At 53.7% G+C, this 24347-nt stretch overlaps 2 protein-coding genes and 1 long non-coding RNA gene across 9 annotated transcripts; 2 read left to right on the top strand and 1 right to left on the bottom strand.

Annotated features, from left to right (window-relative positions):
- The first annotated feature begins 988 nt into the window (after window positions 1–988).
- On the top strand, window positions 989–9211 carry Wbp2 (WW domain binding protein 2). Of its 2 annotated transcripts, XM_027955677.2 has the most exons (8): window positions 993–1109; window positions 4088–4196; window positions 5343–5478; window positions 6432–6524; window positions 7105–7239; window positions 7464–7586; window positions 7989–8065; window positions 8176–9211. In XM_027955677.2, the coding sequence occupies exons 1-8, from the start codon at window positions 1051–1053 to the stop codon at window positions 8227–8229; spliced, it is 786 nt and encodes a 261-aa protein (XP_027811478.1). In that variant the 5' UTR covers window positions 993–1050; the 3' UTR covers window positions 8230–9211. The 2 variants fall into 2 exon arrangements, with proteins under 2 accessions (XP_027811479.1, XP_027811478.1); XM_027955678.2 differs by lacking the exon at window positions 7105–7239 and having other exon boundaries at window positions 989–1109.
- On the bottom strand, window positions 2616–10909 carry LOC114108079 (uncharacterized). Its single transcript, XR_003585417.3, has 4 exons — window positions 10172–10909; window positions 6383–6533; window positions 3163–3239; window positions 2616–2953 (listed from the first exon to the last, which is right to left on the bottom strand). It is a non-coding gene; the product is annotated as an uncharacterized lncRNA (long non-coding RNA).
- Window positions 10403–23887, top strand: Unc13d (unc-13 homolog D). Of its 6 annotated transcripts, none has more exons than XM_027955669.3 (32): window positions 10403–10544; window positions 11177–11251; window positions 11506–11613; window positions 11726–11785; window positions 11874–11940; window positions 12222–12402; window positions 12778–12822; window positions 12942–13010; window positions 13167–13236; window positions 13371–13475; window positions 13574–13666; window positions 13741–13844; window positions 14821–14938; window positions 15066–15190; window positions 15318–15408; window positions 15491–15547; window positions 15624–15721; window positions 15802–15853; window positions 15931–16061; window positions 16184–16304; window positions 16616–16759; window positions 16959–17057; window positions 17161–17367; window positions 17530–17598; window positions 18614–18693; window positions 20569–20674; window positions 20746–20817; window positions 21329–21412; window positions 21507–21627; window positions 21799–21922; window positions 22337–22533; window positions 23175–23887. In XM_027955669.3, the coding sequence occupies exons 1-32, from the start codon at window positions 10428–10430 to the stop codon at window positions 23294–23296; spliced, it is 3312 nt and encodes a 1103-aa protein (XP_027811470.1). In that variant the 5' UTR covers window positions 10403–10427; the 3' UTR covers window positions 23297–23887. The 6 variants fall into 6 exon arrangements, with proteins under 6 accessions (XP_027811470.1, XP_027811472.1, XP_027811471.1 ...); XM_027955670.3 differs by having other exon boundaries at window positions 10404–10544; window positions 11216–11251; XM_027955672.2 differs by lacking the exon at window positions 10403–10544 and adding an exon at window positions 10952–11097 and having other exon boundaries at window positions 11216–11251.
- The last annotated feature ends 460 nt before the right edge of the window (window positions 23888–24347 follow it).

The following is a 24347-nucleotide window of genomic DNA, read 5'->3' as shown; positions in this document are numbered from 1 at the left end:
ACACTAGAACAGCCACTAGTGGACCTGAAGACCCTCATAATCTCCCCCCAAAGACTGACCAAAGACTGACTTGGAGGTGGAGGGAGTTTGGAGAACTACAGAGGCAGTGGAAGCGCCCAGTGCTGAATCATGAGCTAATATGAGTCAGCTCAATTTTGAAAGTCATATTATCTGGCTCCGGTCTAGCAGGGTGCCAGGTTCCATTCAGTAAATCTTGCAGGGATGCCAGGCAGCAAAGCTGGAACATTCTAAAGCCAGCAGCGCCACTGCGAGGCCAGCTGCAATGGAGGCGGAGGTAGGTGGGCACCAGCTCTACGCGGCAGGCCGGGCCTCGGGTGCAGCCTCCGCTCCCCAAGAAATTCTCACACCTCGGAGAGTCTGGATTTGGGTGGATTCAGGGGTGGCAGTTTGTGCTGACTCCATTAGCCCAATATGCCCTGGAAGGGGCTGGGTCTTCCGTTTATCTGTAGGGCTGCATCCACTAGCCATGTCCTGGGCAGAGCCGCACACAAAGTGCCCCCAAAACGTCCGTGAGTGAACGAAGGCGCCTCACTGAGTGACTGTTCAGGGTTGCAAACACCACATGGTATATTCTGCCGGTGTAGGCTTCATGAACGCGAGCCCAGTCTTTAGAATTAAGACCAATGCAAGGAGACAAACTACTGACAGCCACCCTTCTGAGGAGGCGGGGTAGGGAGCACAGCGGCTGATGGTTATGCAAATAATGGAGTCCAGCCGGGCCTCAGGTCTCGAAGACTACAAGTTCCAGAATGCCTCTCCGGCCCCAACGTAGGGAGAGATCGAGGCTGGGAGAGCATTGCCTGCTGGGAATCGTAGTGTTGGGCTTGTTTGTGATGCAGGACTTACTAGTGGGGAGGGGGAAAGGTAGTACACTGTTACCACGTGACAGTCGGGCTCATGTGGTTGGTCCAGCCTCCGCTCGGGAGCTGTGATTGGCTGGATCTAATACGAACGACGCCACTAGGGGCGGGCCACAGAGGGGCGCAGGCGCATTGCGTTGCGAGTCTCGGGACCCCTCTCGGAGAGACTATGGCGCTCAACAAGAACCACTCGGAGGGCGGCGGAGTGATCGTCAACAACACTGAGAGGTGAGAACACTGCGGAAGGATCCTGGAGAACCGAAGGACGGGTGTCCAGGCGGTGGGCGGTGGGCGTTGGGCGTTGGGCGGTGAGGAATAAATCCTGGAGGAGAGAAATTGATGGAGCGCGGTGGGGGGATAACGGCCGGGGGCGGGGCTGCTGCTATCAGCTGGGGGCCGGGGGCGGGGGTAGGGCGGCGGGATGGGGACGGGGTTTGGGGCAAACAGTGGGGCCTAGAGGCGCTGCTTGAGCCTTTTGCTGAGAGGCGCCTTAAAAAAATAATTGCTGTTTATCAGGCGTTTACTGTGTTGCTACTACGCGGCAGCCACTTCGCCTCTTCTGAAATACATAAATCTTGTGCGGTAGGTACTATTATACACACGTTACAGGTAGGAAAATACAGACCCAGGGAGATTAAATAGCTTGACCTAGATTTGAAGTCTGAATAACAGATGGGAATTCCAAAAAAGAGGTCTTGACCCCGGTGTCAGTAGGCTTAACAGTAAACACCCTTTGAGTGTATTCCAAGACAGCTCAGGTTTCAAGTGAAAAATCTCAGACCCCACAGGTAAAATTAAACAGGTAACATTTGTCAACTGCCTAACAGTTGCTGGTGTGAGTCTGAGCCCTTGTAAGGGTTAGTCTCTTTTTTTAAAATATAGTTGATACTTTTTTTTTTTTTTTTGCTTCTTTATTTTTTTTTTTAAGAGAGAGTGAGATAATTTTAATATTTATTTTTTAGTATTTGGAGGACACAACATCTTTGTTTGTATGTGGTGCTGAGGATCGAACCCGGGCCGCACGCGCTACCGCTTGAGCCACATCCCCAGCCCAATATAGTTGATACTTTTAATCTCATTTTATTATTAGTTACTGGTTCTGTCTCTTTTATTTATTTTTTAAATTTTATTTATTTTTTATTTTATTTATTTTTTATATGTGGCACTGAGAATTGAACCCGGTGCCTGCTGAACACGATGCCTCACATATGGTAGGCAAGCGCTCTACCGCTGAGCTACGACCCCACCCCAGGCTCTTTCCTCTTGAATGCTTTTGGCTAATATCACTCCACAGAGCAGAGGTTCTCTGAACTTCAGGGTTCTTTCTGATCTACCCTCCTCACCACTTCCCGATGCATTCTCTCTCTCTTCTAATTCCTGGGCTGCTGCTTGAAGGTAGAAGAGCTTAGGAGGAAAAGCTGAGTCTACAAGGGAAACAGGCTGGAGCCAGAGCCTTCACCCCAGCTAAGGCCATTGCCTAGACTGGGACCTGTCACTTAGGAAGACTTGAAGAGTCAGATGAGAAGGCTCAGGGTGACCTCAGACCTCAGAATGCAGACTTTCTCTCCATGTTACTCTCTTTAGGGTCTGATGTTCTTGGTGAATACTTCTCTTATTGTGCCAGTTCTCTTCCCATTTACTCCTTTCTGGTCAAGAAAGTTCTGATATTTGGGAGAAGGAAGACAATGGAATGGGTGAACTTGGACCTTTTGATCATGTAATCTGAGAAACCTCACAGTGCTCACTGGTTTATTGTGATTCTGAATGTGAACCAGTTCCTGGGCCTGCACACTTTTGATTCCATTTAGTAACATCTACCAAGCCTGTTTTTCTTAGTGTGACTTCTTTTTTTTGGTGGTACTGAAGAGTGAACCCAGGGGCACTTTCCACTGAACTATCCCAGCCCTTTTTTTTTTTTTTTTTTTAATACAGGTTCTCCTTAAGTTGCCCAGGCTAGCCTCCAACTTGTGATCCTTATGCCCCAACCTCCCCAGCAGAGGGGTTTCTGGCATGTGTCACCCTTCACAGCTTAGTGGATGTTCCTTGTTTTGGAAAGCACTTCAGCATCATTTCTGGAAAAAAAAAAAAAGCATCTACTGAGGGTGCTGACACACATCTGTAATTCCAGCAATCCAGGACTAGGGATGAGCTCAGTGGTAGAATGCCCATAGATTCAATCCCTAGTATCAAATAAATAAGTCTATAATAATTGAAGTTTAAATACAGTGTTTAAAATTTAATATTTAAAATGGCAAACTTTGCCTGGTGCAGTGGTGCATACCTGTAGTCCCAGCTACATGGTAGGCTGAGGCAGGAGGATCACAAGTCCAAGATCAGCCTGGGCAACTTAGCAAGACCCTATTTCAAAATAAAAAATAGAAAGGGCTGGGGTGTAACTCAGTGGTAAAGCATCCCTGAGTTCACTCCCCAATATCCCCCCCTACACATACACACACAATGGTGAACTTCATTTTTTTGTGATGCTGGGGATTGAACCCAGGACTTCATGGTAAATTTTATTTTTTAATTCATGAACCGAAAGCTGTGAAATGTCCTAGAAAAATGCACACACACCATCTTTTCAAGAACTCATGGACCAGCATCCCTGCTGACCTAGCTTAAGAAGCCCCTATGTATGGGAGCCCTGGAGAAAGCAATGTATGGAGTCATGTCTTAGAGTCTTAAATGTGTTCATTTATTAGGCTTAAAAAGCCAACAAAGCTGGGCATGGTAGTGCATACCTGTAATCCCAGCTGCTTGGGAGGCTGAGGCAGGAGGATCGTGAGTTCAAAGCCAGCCTCATTAATGGCAAGGCGCTAAGCAATTCAAATGAGACCCTGACTCTAAGTAAAATAAGAAATAGGGCTGGGGATGTGGCTCAGTGGTTGAGTGTCCCTGAGTTCAATCCCCAATACCCCCCAAACAAACAAACAAAATAATAAAAATAGAACATCTATCACAGGACTTAAAACAGCACCTTGAAGGATGAGCCCTGCAGTTCTGCTATTGTGCTGGTCACTTGGGTTCTGTATGAGTGGGGTTTGGGAAAATTCTGTGGACCCAAACTTGCTCAACTCTTCCACGGCTGTCTTATGATTTCTTTGCAGCCATGTTGGAATGTGCTGGGCAACCTCACCCAGTGTCTGGGGGTAACAGATGACATCTCCAACTATCTCATTAGAGCCTCTCTTCTTTTCTTATCACAGCATCCTAATGTCCTATGATCATGTGGAACTTACATTTAATGACATGAAGAATGTTCCAGAGGCTTTCAAAGGGACCAAGAAGGGCACTGTTTACCTTACCCCTTACCGGGTGAGTTGCACAGCAGGACAGTTGGATTGGAGGCTGATTGCATTTGGAGGGTGACATGTGTCTTAGCCTCTGCCTTGTGAGTCAGCTGACCTCTGAACCCTGATGAACATTGGTGCCTTGTTCCTCCTGTTTCTCTTGTCACATGCTCCTGGATTCTAGAATCACCTGACTCTGTGCAGCTGAACTACTGGGCTGTGAATTCATGCAGATTCCAGAGCCACTGTCAGAAAAATCTGTCTAGGGTTGGATGCAGCTGCTGGGATGACTTGGGCCTAGAGTAGCCTGAGGCCTGTGTGTGTATCCAGAGGGATAGATGTGGTAAACAGGATACAGTAGCATGGCCACAACTTTCCAGACTGGGCACTAAGCCCAGCAGAACCCTGCAGAGAGAAATGCCAGACAGCAGAATGGGCCCAGCCTGCATTCACCATACAGACTCCGAGGGTAACACAAAACGTGTAGTCTCAGAAAAAAGTCACTGCCTGTAGCTAGCTACTAGTGAGACTTCAAGAAGGCTGGAGGAAGGGGAACACATCTTTAGGTGTCTGTCACCATAATTTACATAGGTAGGGACTCAAAACCCCATCTCTGGAAACTCAATTGATACCTTCAGTTAAATTGAATATACCTGGTGGTTTTGAAACCCAAGGGGTTCTTCAGGCACAGGACAGGAGAGCTCTTGTTGCCATTGGGCAGAGTGTCATCTGCAGGAAGGTCACAAAGGCCCTTTCTCCAGAGCTCTGATGCCCTGCCATTCCATCGTTCTCTAAAAGGCCAGGCCAAGCCTCCCCTGTCCAGGCCCCTGCCTTCCTGTCCCTGCCTATGCTTCCCCAGCTTTGGAGGTCCTTTCACGTCTGCACCATGTCTGTCATCTTTTCTCTTACTTAACTGAAGCAGTTTGTCCAGTTCACATATTCTGTCTGTGATTGGGACATTGTTCTTGTGACTTCCACGTCTGGCCTCTCCAGGGTGCATGTGACTCTATCCAGAAGCGTCTGGTGCAAAGAGAGCCCTGAGCCTGCTGGGCCTGGCATGGGCACCAGCTCCCAACTAGGAATAGATTCCACACACAGGAAGCAGGTGGGAAACAATGGCCTAGCAGGCTGCAGTTCCAGCACTAATGGCCCTTGTCCTTTCCCACCACAGGTCATCTTTCTGTCCAAGGGGAAGGATGCCATGCAGTCCTTCATGATGCCATTTTATCTCATGAAGGACTGTGAGATCAAACAGCCTGTGTTTGGTGCAAACTACATCAAGGGGATGGTGAAGGCTGAAGCAGGAGGTGGGTGACAAGGATGCTCAGGGACATCAGTGCTGCCTTGGGAACATCCTCTTCAAACTCTTACTGCCCCAGCCTTGTCCCCTTCCATGCTCCATGCTCCAGATTACCTTCAAAAGGAATATCTGGGCTGCCAGCTGACCAGCCTGCATGGGTTTTTAGTTGCCAAGAGCTGGGAAAGGCTGGCATAAGAGTTGGCAGTTCAGATTACCTCTTCAGGGAATAAAATCAGCAAAAAGACCAAAAACTAAGTAAGATGCCTATTGTGCCCTGGGGAGCGTGTGCAGATTTTAGATGGGGGAAGGAGCTGTGTCCTGTTTTTGGAGGGACCTTCTCCTGAGAACAAGCAGAGGCAGCTGCCCTCTGGGAAGCTGGAGAAGCCCTGCCCTGTGGCTGACACTTGTACAGACACTGGAGACCTCCTCCTGGACCCTGCCTTCCCCTCACACCCACCTAGGCCCAAGCTTTCTCTTGGTTCCCCTTTGGACAGACGCCAAGCTAGAGGGACCAGGGTTCATGTTTAGGCCCCCTCAGAATGAGAGGTCTGCTCTGAACTTGAATGGCAGTTAATGCTGAGTGCTCTTGCTCTTGGAAGCTGCCTGGTACTTCATTGGGGGTCAAAAGAAACCCCTTAGTATTAGCTCTAAAGCTAAACCATGTGGACTTTGTGCCTGTTACCTCAGGGACTGGGCTGGAAGGTCAAGCTTGTTTCAAGAAGAAACCTCTGTTCCAAAGGGGGAGGCCGTGATAGCAGGAGCCAGGCCAGTCTGCAGCACCAGGGGCATAGGCTTGGGAAGCAGCCCTGTCTATGAGGAGGAGGCAAGAGAAAGCCTGGCTTTTTCCTGCAGGCTTTGGGGGCATTAGGTGGGACCCTGAAGAATGCAAAGAGCCATTTCTTTCAGTGTACCTGTTTTCTTTTCCTTCACTGTTCATTTGCTGTCTTGCCCCCTTCATAGGTGGCTGGGAAGGCTCCGCTTCATACAAGTTGACCTTCACAGCAGGGGGTGCCATCGAGTTTGGTCAGCGCATGCTCCAGGTGGCATCTCAAGGTATTCAGGCTGTAGAAATTAGGGGCCAAGGACACATTGGACATGTGGGTTTTTTGTTTGATCGTGTTTCCTTTTGTTTTGTAAGCATCAGAAGATATATCTGACCCTGCTGACCAGGGCTGGGAGTTGGGGACAAAGCCTGTAATTTCTGCTCAGTCCTGTACCTCAAGGCCTGGGCCTCTTCTGCCTGGAGCAGGTGTACTACACTCTGACAGATCTATTTGGACTTGACATTTTACTGTGGCCTCACAAAAACAAACAAAAAACCCAACCATTAAACCATTAAGCAACCATTTTAAGTTACCAAGTACTGTGTTCAGCAGACAGCCTCACCTGGCTCCTCCTCTACCCCTCCCGAGCCTCCTTCCTTCCCTCCATTCACCTCCATCCCTGTCCCCTCTCTTGCCTTGCCTCATCCCTGACAGAGCCAGACCCAAGTATGGGTGGAGAGTGGAACAGAGGGTAGGCCTGTCTGCTGGCCCGTTCCTGGGTGCCAGCAGCTCTCCAGCAGGCAGTGGGGCCGCCCTCTGCCAGCCCTGAGGCAGGTGGCACTCATCTCTCTCTCCCCTTGTGCTTATAGCCTCCAGAGGTGAAGCCCCCAATGGAGCCTATGGGTACCCTTACATGCCCAGCGGGGCCTATGTCTTTCCCCCGCCAGTCGCCAATGGAATGTATCCCTGCCCTCCTGGCTACCCCTATCCACCGCCCCCACCTGGTGAGTGTGTCCTTTGCTGCCCACCCTCAACCCACCCACCCACTCAACCACTAAATGCTTCTCCCAGGCCAGGGGGTGCAGAGGGGAGACCCGTAACTAACAGATGCTGGAGAGGAACAGAGGCTGCCCCTGAGGAGCTATATGGGGCAGCTCCCAGGAGGCAGCCTTCTGAGGGAGCCAGGCCTGACTAGTCATTGGGCCCCTGTTGCTCTCTTGCCAAGCAGAGTTCTATCCAGGAGCTCCTGTAATGGATGGGGCCATGGGATATGTGCAGCCACCACCACCACCCTATCCTGGACCCATGGAGCCTCCAGTCAGTGGCCCTGATGTCCCCTCCACTCCTGCAGGTAAGGTCCCTGGGCTGCTAGCAGTCCTTTGAAACCAACCCTCTCTTCTCTAGGACCTAGGACCTTGCAGGAGCCCCTGGCCTAGGAACCAGCAGGGAAGGTGGCCTGGTGGTGAAAAGTTAGATGCTAGTTCTCTCTGTCCCTTAGGTAGCTGAGTGACCTACCTATTCGGTTCAGGCTCCTCCATGTATAAACAGATGGTCATGGGGCCACTAGTGGGCTTGTGTCAGGGGTTAAGACATGTAAGGGACTGGAAAAAAGTGCCAGCATGTGGCAGTTGCTTAGAAAACTCAACTGCCGCTCTTTTATTGGCAGTCTCGGTCACCAGCATTACTGCCCTGAGCCTCAGGGGCTGGGAGGAGAGGGCTTGCCACCAAAGCTTACTTTGTGTTTGCTCTCCAGCTGAGGCCAAGGCCGCAGAAGCAGCTGCCAGCGCCTATTACAACCCAGGCAACCCACACAACGTCTACATGCCCACGGTGAGTGAGAGTGGCCGTCCCCTCAGCCATAAAGACAGGGAGTTGGGCGGGAAGATGGTCCTCCTCTTATTCTAAGAACCTTCTAACATGATCTTTCCTTCCTTCTTTAGAGCCAGCCTCCACCACCTCCCTACTACCCTCCAGAAGATAAGAAGACCCAGTAGACCCCGCCTACTTCCCTGTCCCCACCTCATGGGCCTTCCCTACCCCTCCTTGTGGGACTGCATCTGGCTGGGGGAGGCCAGGGAGGACCTTATTCTTCCCCAGGTCTGATTATAAAGAGTTACCAGGAACTAGTGTTGTTGCAGGAAGGCAGGGCTCTGGCCTCTGGAAAGGTGTTCCCCCAGCTTCCCACACTAGCTCAGCCCACAGCGCCCCTCGTACCATTTCTGGGGCTGTCCTTGGGAGCACGGGGTGTTCCCCTTGTTCCTGTTTCACTCTAGTAGTTCCTTCCCACAGAGGGACTCTCTGGCCACCTCCTCTATTGCAGTCCAGCCCCTTGGTCTGGTAGCCATTCTGCACTCAGCCTTGTGAGCCCCCCCAGACCAGCTACATGTCTTCCCTGTGGGCCAAGAAGGTCCTACCAGGCCCAACTCACATTCCTTCCCCTGTCTGTGCTTAGCTCTGGAAGGCCACTGTCCCACCTGACCATCAGTCCACATTCCATTCAGCCAGGCCTGCCTTCCCTGTCCGTGGTCATTCTGTTGCCACTTCTGATTGCAGGAGCTTTACAACAAGCCTCCAGGGTTTAGTGGCTTCAGGGGAAGGCCACTGCGGCTGGGGATGAGGCTCCTCTGTTCTCTTGCTAGTGTTTCTGGAATTTGTTTTCCCTCTAGTCTCTTCCCTCTACGAGGGGCTTCTCAACTGGAGCTGAAGAGTGCATGTCCATCCCATCATGCCATTTGGGGGCTGCGGGGTGGGCTCAGAACAAAGGGCCCCCAACCCTACATGCTGATCATAGCCTGCTGCCGGCCCCTCCCTTTAAGCATCATGCCCCCTGGATACACGGAGATTTGCTCGTTTGTTCCTGGACCGGCCACGAAGTGAGGAGAGATGGTTATTTAAAGAGAATTCCCTATTTATTTGACAAAAAAAAAAAAAATCCAGTTAATATATTAATGTGAAATAAACCCTGTTTGCACCTTGCTTTGTTTGCTAAAACTGTGAAATAGTAAAAATGAAATAACTGGACCTTTCTGGCTGTGTGTGCTGACCAAGGGGAACCTTTTGAAGAAGAGCTGTCGAGCTGCTGAGGAGACTCTTCCTTCCTGGAGCGAGAACCCCTTGTTCTGGGCCACTCCCCACTGAGGCTCATGCACCTGGCTGGGGTGGCCAGTGGTGCCGCCCAGCACCTGGGTAGAAGAGGCAGGCAGGGCCAGCTTTTGTCCCACCTGCTGACTCTGTAGAGTTGCATTTCCAGCCCCAGGCTCAGAGCAGGAATCTGAGAGGAGGTGGTTTAGGGTCCCTGGAGCATGCTGGACGCCTCTTTGAAGCCTGGCTAGGACAGCTGGGTGGGTCACTGCAGTGTGTGACCTGGTACTGCCTTCCTGAATACCTGAGTGTTGGGGAGGGTGGGAAACATTCTGTGCTCCACTCCAGCCCAGGCAGTGGGCACAGGGTCAGTGGGTTGGGGAGCTCTGGGATGCTGGTGCTAAAGTCCGTTTTCCTGTCCCCAGTAGACCAGATCTGCCCTCTTGGAGAGATTGGCAGGAGGGCTTCTCCCACTTCTAATGCCAGCCCTACCCAGGAGCTCTCAGGATTTGGCTAAGCCCCCCTACAAGGGAATTTGACCATCATAGTGGAGTTGAGGCTACAAAGAAGTCCCAGGCTGGTACAGCTTGGCCCCGTCGTCACCTCCATGGAATGTCACCTGTGGGGTGGAGCAGGCTGAGCAGTTGGCTGCCAGTTGGGGAACTGTGTCTCAGTTTGAGCCTGCCCCACCCCTGCCCAGGTCTGGGACCCATTCTGTCTGGGTAGCCTGGGGTGAGAACCCCTAGGACCAAGGTTAGCTTCCCTGGGTGCAGTACAGTTGATGGGGGAGGGTGCCCCTGCTGGGAGCATGGGACCATCCCTAAAGCCTCTGTGGGAGGGTGGGGTGGGGCTTACCAGCCTACAGCGTCCACTTTCTGCTCCAGGATAGACAGGCTCTTGCAAGGATCTGGGCTGGAGGAAGGTGCAGGAGACCTGGGAGACAGCCTCTCCAAGGCAGTGACACCCTGACCCTTCTGTCCCCCCCACTGCGCTCCCTCCACCCTTCCCAGGCAGAGGGTGGCAGCCTTGGGGCTCTTTGCATCATCCTGTGGCTTCACCGTCTTCACTCAGCAGCAGCAGGGCGGCAGAGGGAAGGGCAGAACCAGCCATCATGGCGACAAGCCTCTCCCACCCACAGCGGCGCCCTCCCCTCTTGCGCCAGGCCATCAAGATAAGGCGCCGCAGGGTCAGAGACCTACAGGATGCCCTGCCTCCAACAACCCAGGAGGTAGGAGTGACCTCAGTGGGGAGAACAGCTGGCCTTGGGGACTCAGCAGGCATGGGTGCCTGGCCCCACCTACCCGTCCACCCTGCCCCTGGGCAGAGCCTTCTGGGTCAGCAGAGTGGGTTTGCCACATGTCCTCTGAGCCACCATGAGTCTCTCAGGTTGGGGGCCCGAGCTTCTCTAGCCCCCTTTCCACAGTGGGCCTGCCCTCCCTCTCCTGCTCCCCTAGTTCCAAAGGAACTTTGCTCTGTGAGGCAGGTGTCCCTGATGTGGGGTAGGCTGCCTAGGGACCCCTCTGAGCTACCTCAGGCTTGCTCAGCATCCCCCCAAGTCTCCCACCTCAGCTGCAGGGCCTCACTTCCGCCACAGGGCTCAGCAGGCGGCTGCCTGATAAGCAGAGCTGTTTCCTCTGGGGAAGGAAGAGCGTGTGGGGGCAGGTGGCAGAGGGCTGTGCTGCTGGGCCAGCTGAACGCCCATGGACCTCAGCCTCAGCAGGCCAGGGGACGAGCAAGGTGGCCCAAGGGCCAGACCCCAAGGAGGCCTGTTGTGGGAACAGGTGTGGGGCTTCAGCGGGTTTGGAGGGTGTGCTAGGGACCCACTGCACTAGGCCTGGGCCTTCCTGTCCCTCCAAGCAGGCCTCCAAGGACACCTTGTCTTTCCACCTTGCTCCCCAGATTGAGCCTCCATCCCACCACTTCTCCCCTGAGGAGGTAAGAGTCGGAGTGATGGGGGGGTGCGGAAGAGTCGGAGATGGGGGTCGCAGAGAGGTGCGGGAGCAGCCCTACATCCTCCTGACAGCCCCTCAATCACTGGCCAAGGCTGATGGCGGCAACCTGGGAGGGACTTCTGAGCCTCAACCCCCTTCACTGCACATGGGCTGCCTGTCTCTGCTCTGGGCTTGAGGTGTTGCTGTAAGGGGTTCCTTGGGCGGGGGAGTTCCTGATATGACCCTGCTGGGCCTCAGCGGGACCTGCTCTATGAGGAAGCACTCTACACTGTCCTGCACCGCCTGGGTCAGCCGGAGCCCAACCATGTGACTAAGGCCTCGGAGCTGCTGGGATATCTACAGGAGGTGAGCCCAGCCCCAACCCCTCCACCTTCCTGCAGCCTGGACCCCCGGGGGCTCTGCCTTCTCGCCTGACCCCTGCCCTCAAACTCCCACACACTATCTGCCTCCCCACCAGGCCTTCCAGCTGCAGCCTGAGGAGCACCAGCAGATGCTGCAGCGGGTCAGGGAGCTTGAGGTAACTTGGGCCAGGGCATCCCAGGCAAGGAAGGGCCTGGGAAGCCCAACCCTCTCGGGGACTCAGGCTACTCCCTCCCATCCTCTAGAGGCCAGTATTTTGTCTGAAGGCAACAGTGAAACAGGCCAAGGGCATCCTGGGCAAGGATGTCAGTGGTGAGTGCAGGGTGGTGAGCCCTGAGGGCTGCTTCCTAACTCCTTTCTGTCCCATCACAGTCTGACCCAGAACTCCTGGCAGGAGCTCCTGTCTCCCAAATGTCTCCAGGACTGGCCTCCATCTAGCTGGTCCCTTGCACTTGGCGTCTGGGCTAGGGAGGTGGTGCTCTGTCCAACTTTCCCTGTCCCTCTCTCAGGAGAAGCTCCTCAGGTGGGCTGAAGAGGGACCCTCCCAGGGAGCCCAGACAACTCTGTGGTACCTCATCCTCTCTCCTCCCCAGGGTTCAGTGACCCCTACTGCCTGCTGGGCATCGAGCAGGGGGTGGGTGTGCCAGGGGGCAGCCCTGGGTCCCGGCGTAGGCAGAAGGCTGTGGTGAGGCATACCATTCCTGAGGAGCAGACCCACCGCACCCAGGTTGTCAACCAGACACTCAACCCTGTCTGGGATGAGACCTTTATCCTGTACGTGGCCCTGCCCCAGCACCCCTCCCCATACTCTCAGGACTCCTCAGTCAGTCAGATGAGTGGCTCTGGAGAAGGGGCTTGGCCCTGGGTGGGGGAGACAGAGTAGGCCAGGCAGGACAGTCCTGGTGTTGATGGGGCTGGGTGGAGTCCCTCCAGGTGCATTGGGGATAGCCTGAGGCCCTACCTTGCAGGGAGGAGGGATGGGGAAGGGATTGTGTAAGGGGAGTAGCAGCTTGCAGGAAGGTGCCAAGTGGGAGTGGGCATATGGTGGGGATGGCAGCTGTGAAGGACAGGATCTGGAGTCCTTGTGGTCTGGTCTGATGAGGGTCCTACGCTTCCAAGGCCCTCAACTACACCCTTTTCTCCCTATAGGGAGTTTGAGGACATAACCAATGCGAGCTTTCGCCTGGACATGTGGTGACTGATATGGCCTGCTCCTGGGGATGGGAAGAGAAGGGCTGAGGATGGAAAAGTCTCCTCCCTGAAAGGGTGATGGGCACCCTATCTGTCTCTTATTCAAACCTCTGCCCCACCAGGGACCTGGACACTGTGGAGTCTGTCAGACAGAAGCTTGGGGAGCTCACAGATCTGCATGGGCTCCGGAGGTGGGTGCCGGACTCATGGGAAAGAAGGGGACTCCCTCTGCCCTCCTGCCACGTACTCCATCATTGGGTTCACGCGGGCTACTGGTGGGGGGCAGATTCTAGCCTGATCCCTTCAGGTACTTGATCCATCTCCCTCATGGATCCTGCCTGAAACAGGATCTTTAAGGAGGCTCGAAAGGACAAAGGCCAAGACGACTTTCTGGGGAACGTGGTTCTGAGGCTGCAGGTGAGGGGGAGGAGGAATGGGGCCTGGGTAGAGGTGAAGGGGGCATGCGTGAAGGCTCTGGAGAGGGGCTCCAGGTGCCTGGGGTCTGCCCCACTGCCTCCGGCCCCAGGCTCCAGGTATCTCCTGCCCACCAGGACCTTCACTGCCGAGAGGACCAGTGGTACCCCCTGGAGCCCTGCACTGAGACCTACCCAGACCGTGGCCAGTGCCACCTCCAATTCCAGCTCATTCACAAGAGGGTAGGTCTGGGGCCTGGGCCAGGAACTGAGCCCCGCAGCCTCAGTGGCCCTGCTGTGTTGGGTCTTCTCTGCTCACAGACATCCTTGCCTCATTGCAGAGAGCCACGGCAGCTAGCCGCTCCCAGCCCAGCTACACTGTGCACCGCCACCTGCTGCAGCAGCTTGTGTCCCATGAAGTCACCCAGCACCAGGTACTGCCTTCCCAGGGCTGGGTGCTGCCAGGGTTGCCAATCAGGTCCTAATACCTCTCCACTATTCCCCTCAGGCGGGCAGTACCTCCTGGGATGGGTCACTGAGTCCCCAGGCCACCACCATCCTCTTTCTCCATGCCACGCAGAAGGACCTATCTGACTTCCACCAGTCCATGGCGTGAGTGCACAGCCCTGGTGGGACCCTAGGGGGCTGTTGGCGGCTGGCAGGCTCCTGTATTCTGCTGGAAGCTCAAAGCCTCACACTTAGGAGAGTTCTCTTTGCCCCAAACTGCATGTTTTAAATCAGTGGCCAACTTTTTAAAAAATCTGGAGGGCTGGGGATGTGGCTCAAGAGGTAGCGCGCTCGCCTGGCATGCGTGCGGCCCGGGTTCGATCCTCAGCACCACATACAAACAAAGATGTTGTGTCCGCCGAAAACTAAAAAATAAATATTAAAAAATTCTCTCTCTCTCTCTTAAAAAAAAAATCTGGAGATTTCACATATAATCCAGATCTCCAGCTGCTCATGGGACAGAAGTATTTAAATGGCAGGACTAGTCAGAGCAGAGCAGTGTGTCCTCTATCCGGCGTGGTGGCCATTAGGGGGAAGGTAGTTGAGGGCCAGGGGCAGTGTATATCCAGAACCTTAGGCAGGTGAGTATTTCGGAAGATAAGGGTAGGATGGAGGTGAAGCTGGTACAGCCACCAGACAGTGAGGGGCCTGGTTTGCTTACAGGGCCCAAGCACATAGTGCAGGTGGCAGCTGTGTCCAGCAGGAACCTTGGCCTGTCCTTGGATCGCTCTTCTTCCCTACTTCTGCCCTTCCACTGGACCCTTGTCCAGCTCAGTCATTTCCTCCATCATGTCCCCTTGAACCATCCCAAGTTCCAGCTGATGGTTGCTATGTGTGCATGCAGGCTTAAATCCTTAAATCCCACTTTTCATAAGAAGCAAAAATTCTCAAGTTTTATGATCACGTAGCCCTATTTAAGAGATGGACAATTTGAAAAGCATCCATGGAAATAAACCATGTGAGTCACCTTCAGTCACTGGTTTTCAGCCTCTGCTAGTAGATGGTTTCCATAGGCGGCTTTGGAGCAGGGAAGGTGCCATCCCTCCCCCTGGGCCTGGCTGAGGCCTTCCTGTCCCTGCAGACAGTGGCTGGCCTACAGTCGCCTCTACCAGAGCCTTGAGTTCCCCAGCAGTTGCCTCTTGCACCCCATCACCAGCATGGAGTACCAGTGGATCCAGGGCCGGCTCAAAGCAGAACAGGTGGGATGTGGGAATTGGGCGGGCAAGGGCTGTTGAGCAGGGAGGGCTGTGGGGGAGGTCGGGGGAGCACAGGAGGCCATGGACCCATAAGCAGCTCCCAAATCCTGACATCTTCCTGGCTTTTCAGCTGGAGGAACTGGCCACCTCATTCACCTCCCTGCTGGCCTACGGCCTCTCCCTCATCCGGAGGTTCCGCTCTGTCTTCCCTCTTTCTGTCTCTGACTCCCCATCCCGGCTGCAGTCTCTCCTCAGGTTGGTGGCTCTGCTTCTGCTTCTTCAGGGGTGAGGGTATAGTGGGGCAGCTGTAGGGAGAGGCCTGCTACAGGAGTGGGTATGGGGCAGTGGGCCTGTTGGACACAGCCCTCTCTCTGTCTCCCAGGGTCCTGGTGCAAATGTGCAAGATGAAGGCCTTTGGAGAACTGTGCTCAGACAGTGCCCCACTGCCCCAGCTGGTGATGGAGGCTTTGAGGGTATGACACCTTCCCTAGGGTGGATGGGGGCTTGTGCCTGGACCCAGCAACTCCTCCCTGCTCATTGCCTCTCTTTTGGCAGACTGGTACAGTGGAATGGTTCCACCTGAAGCAGCAGCACCATCAGCCCATGGTGCAGGTAGGTGTTGGACGGGGCAGGGCGGATTGGGACACTTGCCTCTGCAGCCCTGCTTAGCCCACCTTGTCCCTTCCAGGGCATGCTAGTGGCAGGCAAAGCCTTGCTGAACCTGGTACAGGATGTCATGGGCGACCTGCACCAGTGCCAGCGCACATGGAACAAGATCTTCCAAAAGTGAGCAGACCCAGGTTGGGAGGTGGTGGGCCTGTGGGATCCTGATGTGTACCACAGGGTCACACTGCTGTCTCCTCCAGTGTCCTCAAGATCGACCTCTTCTCCATGGCTTTCTTGGAGCTACAGTGGCTGGTGAGGCCCTCCACTGACCCTAGGTTGTATCCCTCAGCCCAGTTCCACCACCCTGCCTGCTAGGCCTTTCTTTGCAGGTGGCCAAGCGGGCACAGGACCACACATCGGCAGTGGGCAGCCCTGTGTCTCCAGAGATGGGCGAGAGTCTGTTCCAGCTCTACATCAGTCTAAAAGAGCTCTGCCGGCTGGGCCCAGTCCCTCTAGACAGGTAGGCAGCAAGCAGGTGGCTTGTGGCAAGCTGTACGTACTTCAGGAAAAGAGGTGGGTCTACAAGGGCTGTAGGCTAGAGCTGGTCGCAGCCTTCCACAGCTGAACTCTAGCTCTCCCCAGGGACAGAGTCCTGGCTCTGGATAGTTTTCACCGCTGGTTCCAGCCAGCCATTCCCTCCTGGCTGCAGAAGACCTACAGTGTGGCACTGGAGCGGGTGCAGCGTGCTGTGCAGATGGACAAGGTGTAGGCGGGGGCCTTGAGTTCAGAGATGGCCCAGTGCTCTGGGTGTGGTAGAAGCTGGTAACCTGCTGGGACACCCCCTCCCTGCCCACTCCAGGCCAGTTGTGTGCAAAATGCGGCTGCCTCCTGATACCCTGGAGTTAACTGTGACCTGTGACTTCCCTTTGCCATGTATCCTACAGGCTGGGGCTCTGGACAGAGCCTAGCTTGTCCCCCCCTGTAGCTCCCTGCTCAGCTCTGTGCTTGTTAGTGGGAGAATGGACTTGTCCCTGTTCTGAGCCCTCCTTTCTAAGTGCTCTCCCTTTTCCCCAGCTGGTGCCCCTGGGTGAACTGACCAAACATAGCACGTCAGCTGTGGACCTGTCCACCTGCTTTGCTCAGATCAGTCACACTGCCCGGCAGCTGGACTGGCCAGACCCAGAGGAGGCCTTCATGATCACTGTCAAGTTTGTGGAGGTGCAGCATGTCTTTCTGTGTCCTTCATCTTTCTAGGACAACCTTCCTATCACCTACCCCACTTCTTCCAGGCTCATCCACCAGACTTCCCAAGGCCTATGTCTGAAATTCTCCCAACATCCTGAGATTCACATGCCCTGCCCTCTACCCTGCATGGCAGCTTTACCCACTGATCACTTTCCTCTCCCTGACACCTCAGGACACCTGCAGGCTGGCCCTGGTGTATTGCAGCCTTATAAAGGCCCGGGCCCGAGAGCTCTCTGCAGGCCAGAAGGATCAGGGCCAGGCAGCCAACATGGTAACAGAGCCCAGGCTGGGGGCTGGTCAGGGTGGGGTGGGGCCTGGCAATGCTGGCCCTGTTTTAGGAAGCCCTGCATCCTTCTGTCTGTGCCTGTCCCCAGCTGTGTGTGGTAGTGAATGACATGGAGCAGCTGCGGCTGGTGATCGGCAAGCTGCCCGCTCAGCTGGCATGGGAAGCCCTGGAGCAGCGGGTGGGGGCCTTGCTGGAGCACGGTCAGCTGCAGAACACACTACATGCCCAGCTGCAGGGTGCACTGGCTGGACTGGGCCACGAGATCTGCACTGGTGTCCGCACTCTGGCTGAGCAGGTAAGTTGTTGTCTGACTCCACAGTGACCCCACCCTGGCCCCCAGCAGGACCTGGGTTGATGTCCAGCCCTCTCTTCCTAAGCCTAAACTCAGGTCCCAAGTGAACTCCCAATCCCCCACTCATTCCCTGGCCTCCCTCCATCTACCATTTTGTGTCCCCAGCTGGAGGTGGGCATTGCCAAGCACATCCAGAGACTTGTGGGTGTCAAGGAGTCCGTTCTGCCTGAGGATGTGAGTGACTCTCCTGCTCACTGACCTTTGCTGCCCTGCCAGCTCTTTGTGACTGGGGCTATAAAGGGGACCCAGGTTGTTTTGGGGGCTGAAGGCCTTAGGGGTATCAGAGATCAGCCCAGGTATATTGTTTCCCTGGGCTGGTTTTCCTCTTTGAACACTCAGGGGTACAAATTGGGTCCCTGTATGGGCTCTCCCAGCACTGACAATCAGCGTGGGAAGGGTGAAAAGCCCCACAGGCCTGGGCACACAGCCTCCTTGGTGCCTCTTAGCTCCGCTGTAATGTTTATTCGAGCCAGCTCACTTCAGTCTCCCTGTCTGTAAGCTGGGAGAGTTGATACACACCCCTGATTGTTTTGGGGGAAGGCTACTCATTAATTCATCAACTGTTTAGTAAGTGCCCACATTGTCCTGACATTGATTCAAGCCTGGGGATAGATCAGTGAAAAATTTCTGCTTTCCTAGAGCTTACATTCTAGCCAGGAAAGTGAAAGAAGAGCCGAGTACGGAAGTACGATAACTTTAGTTACTAAGTACTGTAAGCTTAGTTATGACTATAACTATAAATATACTTACAGAAGCGTATGTGTGTGCACACACACTTATATAGTGTGTTAGATGATGATAAGTGCTAGAGAGAAAAATAAAACGGAAGGGTGGGAAGTGTCAGAGGGTTGTATTTTTAGATAGTAACGGGAAGACCTCATTCAGAGGGCAACAGCTGAGTCAAGACCACCAGGAAGCAAGGGAAGAAGCCATGAGAATTTCTAGAGGAAGAGCATTCCAGGCAGAGGGAACAGCAAAGGCTGTGAGGTAGCACCACGCCTGGCCATAGAGGAGGCTAGTGTGGCTGGAGCGATAGCAACCAGGAGAGGAAGGCAGAGAGGTGGGCAGGGGCAGAGCCTGCAGACATTACAAACCCATGCACAGAAACTCCTGGCCCTGTTTCCTCCCCAGGGCAAGGAAATGGGGGTGGGATTGAAATGGGCCTGAGCCACCTCCTCCTATTCCTCAGGCCATTCTGCCCCTGATGAAGTTCCTGGAGGTGGAGCTTTGCTACATGAATACCAACCTGGTGCAGGAGAATTTTAACAGGTCTGCCACAGTCCCTGCCCTGCAGTGCCCTCACCCTTTCTCCACCTGCCCTGCCTCCAGGGCCTCAGCATCTTAATTAATTAAGGGGACCTGTTGTAAATCTCTTTGGTGAAGTCCCTTAGAGGGTATGACCAGCCTCTGCTCAAATGTTTGCTTCCAGGGATAAGGAACTCACTCACTACCTTATAAACCTGTCCATTTCATGCTGTTCAGTACTGAGAATTACCAGTTCTTCCTTAGTCTGAGCTGAGATCTCCCTATCCATTCTCCCTTAGTCCTGAGACCATCTTCCGGAACCCTTGACTGCTTTTCCTCTTTTTTTTTTTTTTTTGAGTCCCCAGGATTGAACTCAGGGGCACTTAACCACTGAGCCACATCCCCAGCCCTATTCTGTATTTTATTTAGAGACAAGGCCTCACTGAGTTGCTTAGCATCTTACTAAGTTGCTGAAGCTGGCTTTGAACCTCCTGTCTCAGCCTCCTGAACTGCTGGGATTACAGCCACTGGGATTATAGGCATGCACCACCATGTCCAGCTTTTTACTTCTTTTTAATGTTTTTGGCATCCAGTGTTATTGGCCATGATCCAGGGAAACTTCTAGTTAGGGTCTCTTAAAGCATTGGATGGAGGCACAGGATGTGGACTCTGGATGGCCTGACTTTAGATTCCAGACTCAGTACTCCTTGGTGGCTTTGAGCAGTTACTAAAGTGCCAATGACTATAGGCTTCTACTGAGGACTAAAAGGGTCATGTGATGTGCTGAGAGTAGGGTTGTGGTCAATGACTACACAGGAAGTGGCCAGTGACTGTTAGTTGTAGAGATGCCCAGGAGGATCCACCTCCAGGTGGAACTGGGGCCCTGAGCAGGCTGCTGACCCTTCTCTCCTAGAATTCTTCTCTTCCTCCTGGACAGCCAGGACCCCTACAGCCAGACCCTTATGTCTTAGGCCATTTCATACCATTTGTTCAGCTCTCCCCACCTCCACGTAAACCACAATTACCTCTCCACTAAGACAGGAGCTTTGCTTAGAAGCCTTTAGAACAGTGCTTGGTGTATAATGAGCACTTACATGTGTTGAATAAATACATAGCCCTCCTCCATTCTTCTTCTTTTTTTTTTTTCCTGGAGCCAGGAATTAAACCCAGGACCACATGCCTCCTAGGCAGGGGCTCTACCAATGAGCTTTGCCCCAGCCCAGATCTCATCACCATTTTTTAAAAATTTTTTTTTAGTTGTAGATGGACATAATACCTTTATTTATTTATCTTTATGTGGTGCTGAGGATCGAACCCAGGGCCTCACACATGCTAGGTGAGTGCTCTGCCACTGAGCCACAACCCTAGCCCCTTTCCTCACCAATTTTAATTACACAATAATTTTTTTTTTGTATGTAACTGCCAGACTCTACTTTGACACATGTTAAACTCAGGGTGTTATAAGGATGGTGTCCCTGTCACTATTTTATTCCCTCTGCAATGTAGTAGATGCTTTATCCCTGTCATGTATTGTAATTCTATCTATTTTGGCTACTCCATCTTGAATCATGTTTCTGACATTGGGATCCAGCTTCCCTGCCCATCTTTTGTGGTTTATTGGGGTTTCATGATCCTACTGAAGATTCTTCACTGAACTTGAGATGTGTCAGATAGGACTTACCCTGCTGCCCCTTGTTTGTTCCCTTCCCTCAGGAGACACCAGTCCCCCCCCCCCCCCCCCCCCCGCCACTGCCTGCCAGCTCTGGCCTCACCTGTGGAGCAAGTGTGGGGGAAGGTTGGGGTAGATCTGGGTCCTTGAGGCCTCCCCTTTCTCAAGAACATCTTTGCTTCCTCCTCCTCCACTGTATCCTATGTCTGGCATCCTCTGCCCTTGGCCAGCCTTCTGACCCTGCTGTGGACCCACACACTCACCGTGCTAGCAGAGGCATCGGCCTCCCAGCGCAGCTCATCCCTAGCCTCTAGCAGGCTGAAGGTTGCCTTGCAGGTAAAAATGCCAGCCATAGGACAGTAATCCTGGGGGAGGGTTCCTGGGGCCACCTCTGATGTCTCCCCCAGAACCTGGAGATCTGCTTCCATGCTGAGGGCTGCGGCTTGCCACCGGAGGCTCTGCACACGGCCACCTTCCAGGTAGGAATCTTTTGGTGAGCTCCCAGGTAGGAGGTCAGGGAATCTGTCTTTCTGCACTCACCTGTGTCCAGGACCAGCTACTTAATTTATTGGGCCCAGTACAAAATGAGAAGGTACGCATGCACCTTACTCAAAATTATTACCAGGGCTGGGGATGTAGCTCAGTGGTAGAATGCTTGTCTAGCATGTGTAAGATCCTGGATTCAATACTCAGCACTGCAAAAAAAAAAAAAAAAAGGAAAGAAATCTAAGATGGTGACAACAGAGTATTAACCCAGGTGTGGAATCCTTCAAAGCACAGGGGCCCAGTGCTCCTGTGTAGGATGGGGGCATGCCCAAGAAGCCCACTGTCTGTGCCTCTGTCCCAAAACCTTAGGCATTGCTGAAGGTGCATTTTTACTCATGGTCTTATAGCCCCAGAGCTTCCTTTTTGAAGTCATGTCTCAGCCTCAGTTGTGAGCCTGGTGACGGCTGTCTAACATTCAGGTGGTACTCAGATGTGTCCTTCTAGGCTCTACAGAGGGACCTGGAACTGCAGGCAGCCTCCAGCCGGGAGCTCATTCAGAAGTACTTCTGCAGTCGCATCCAGCAGCAGGTGAGGCTCCCCTCCCCCACCCCTACACCCACCAGGTTGGAGTTGGCCTCATCCTGCTTTGCCCAGGTGACCCTGTGTATGCAACCCACACCAGGTGGAAACCACCTCTGAGGAGCTGGGTGCCGTTACCGTCAAGGCCTCTTACCGCGCCTCTGAGCAGAAGCTGCATGTGGAGCTGCTCAGTGCCTCCGGCCTGCGGCCCTTGGACTCCAATGGTGAGTGGAAGCTGGTTATTGGCCACTAACTGCTTCCTCTATGGCCCTCCCTGCCAGTGTCCCTGGGGCTGCGGCAGGAGTTCTGGGTGCATTTCTCACGAGGCGCAGGGCTGTTGAGTGGCACAGCTGCAGGGGAGGACTAGAAGAACCCTGGCAGCACCCTTCCCCTAGGCTCCAGCGACCCCTTTGTCCAGCTGACCCTGGAACCCAGGCATGAGTTCCCCGAGTTGGCACCCAGGGAGACCCAGAAACACAAGAAGGACCTTCACCCGCTGTTTGATGAGACCTTTGAATTGTGAGTGGGTCCCTACTCTTCTAGTTCCTCCCCTTGCTTCCCTTCCCTGAGCCTCCTTCAAGGGACCCCTGAGATGACCACATTGGACTTAAGGAAAGGGCACTTGGGACAAAGGTTTCTTCCACTGAGGGGAAGGTAAAATTTGAAGCCTTCCAGGGAAGGGTCCTGACTTTGAGGTCCTCAGGGATCTGCTCTCTGTTGCCCAAGACAGGTGGACCTGGGGCCACAGGACCCCTGATTTAAAGCATCAGCCCATGGTCAGAGCAGGTGTCATGTCACATGGCTGAGAAGAGCCAGGCAGAGCTGCCTTTGTAATGTGCTTGTGCTCAATGAGGGGGTGATCCATGTGTTGGAGCAGGGGTAAGGTGATGATAGTCTTGGGCAAGCAGCTGAGCCTGATTATGTCCTTGCCAGCCTGGTGCCTGCTGAGCCATGCCAGAAGGATGGGTCGTGCCTCCTGCTCACGGTGCTGGACCATGACACACTGGGGGCTGATGACCTGGAAGGGGAGGCCTTCCTGCCACTGCGTGGGGTGCCTGGGCTGACCAGCTCTGAGGAGCCCAGTGAGGCGCCCCAGATGCGCCTGCCTCTCACGTATCCTGCGCCCAATGGTAGGCCTGAGTCCCAGGATAGGGCAGGGTAGAGATGGGACACCTGGAAAACTCAGGAAGGGACCCTAGAGAAATGCTTGCTTGGGAGATGGAAGCCAATGGAATAAGTGCTTGGGCTTGCATTGCTGTCTGGCCAATCTCTTGATTTGAGACCAATGAGATTCAAGCTCAGTGAAGTTTTGGGTGACTCTTCTCTCTGGTGGGTAAGGTCACCAATGAGTTTTCTTGGGGAGAGGAAGAAGCCTGGATCTGAGGGGCACATCCTTACAAAGAATTCTCCCAGCGTGATAACAGGAATAGTTCATCTTTGTGCACATATCATGAGTCAGTTCTGAGTACTTGGTGTACATGAACTCTTTCAATTCTTACAATCCATCAGTGAAGCAGGTGTTATCATCAGCTGTTTTAGAGACCAGAAAACTAAGGCACAAAGAGTTAACTAGCTTAAGGTTCTCTTCAGGAAGGTAGTAGTCACCACTTCAGGCAGTCCAAGCACTCTCATCTTCCAGCTGTGTCTTGAAGTTTGGCTAGTGTGTCAGTCACTGGTTTTCTTTCAGCTTGGTGATGATGGGTGGGGCAGTGCTGTGTCGTCCCCCCCCAACCACCATCTCCCAGACATGGCCTCTGGCTTCTTTCCACAGGAGATCCAATCCTGCAGCTGTTGGAGAGCCGGAAGGGTGATCGAGAGGCCCAGGCTTTTGTGAGGCTGAGGAGGCAGAGAGCCAAGCAGGCCTCCCAGCATGCCCTAAGGCCAGGGCAATAGAGGAGGAGTTGGGGAATGGGGCTGGTCCCTGGTGGAGTCTTCCCCACCATGGTTCATTCCCCTAGCCTGGCCTAATATTTGGAGAGCCATAGCAAGTGTAACGGTCAGAATGCAGCCTCTCTAGACTCTCCCATGGCCACAGTGATGGGTGCATCATTAACAGTATTTAAACTCCCTCCCTTCTTCCCTCCAGCCCTGGCCTCAGCATTCTCTGACACATCCCAGCACAGAGGAATAACTCCAGCCCCTGCTTCCCCCGCAAAAACTGCTCTGGTGGGCCAGGGTCTAGAGCCCCCTGTCTCCTGGCCTTCCTCCTTCAGCTTTGCTAGGGTGTGGTGGGCCCAGACTGTCAGGACCCAGGCTGTGAGCAGAGCCTCCCTGGGGCTCCAGCTGCCCTAGGGGAAGGGTGGTGGTGGCCATTATTGGAGAGACCCAAGGACTTTGGCTCTGGAATGAGAGCTGGCAGGCAGCAGGGCTGGCACCAATGGACAGCAGAAAAGACAATGTGACTGCGTCTGCTGAGGGTTCTTCCTTCAGGAGGTATCTATCACCTAGAAACTTTCTTAGAAAAAAATAAAAATTAAAAAATTATCCACAGCCCTCTTAGGATTATCTGTTGGCATCCAGAGGGTCACCAAAGACTCAGGCCAGCTGGCCTCCTCATCCCTCAGGAGCCTCAAAGCTGCCCCCATGCCTCAAAGCAGGGAAGAGGGTATGGGCACAGCAGCCACAAGCAGGTGCTGAGGTGGCTAAAACACATGTTTTGACTGTGGGCTTTGGCAGATTTTATCAGGCCCATCAGTTATGGTGGTCACTGCCCAAGAGAGGAGCAGGTGCACCATGAGGCTGAGTGGCTGTTCTGGACAGCATAAGGGGCAGCCCTGCTGAGGGGAAGGGGGCCCCTTGCACACTGGGAGTCCAGTGGTCATTTTAGCTGTGACCCAGATGAAGTCTCTTAACATCCAAATCAGTACAAGCTGATGGAAGAGCTGGAGCTGGGCAGTTCTGAGGTCATGTGAAGCCTGCTCTATTTTCTTTACCCCCAGCACAC

Source organism: Marmota flaviventris, chromosome 17, assembly GCF_047511675.1.
Source record: "Marmota flaviventris isolate mMarFla1 chromosome 17, mMarFla1.hap1, whole genome shotgun sequence".
Lineage (NCBI taxonomy): Eukaryota > Metazoa > Chordata > Mammalia > Rodentia > Sciuridae > Marmota > Marmota flaviventris.
This window is presented reverse-complemented; position numbering and strand designations above follow the sequence as displayed.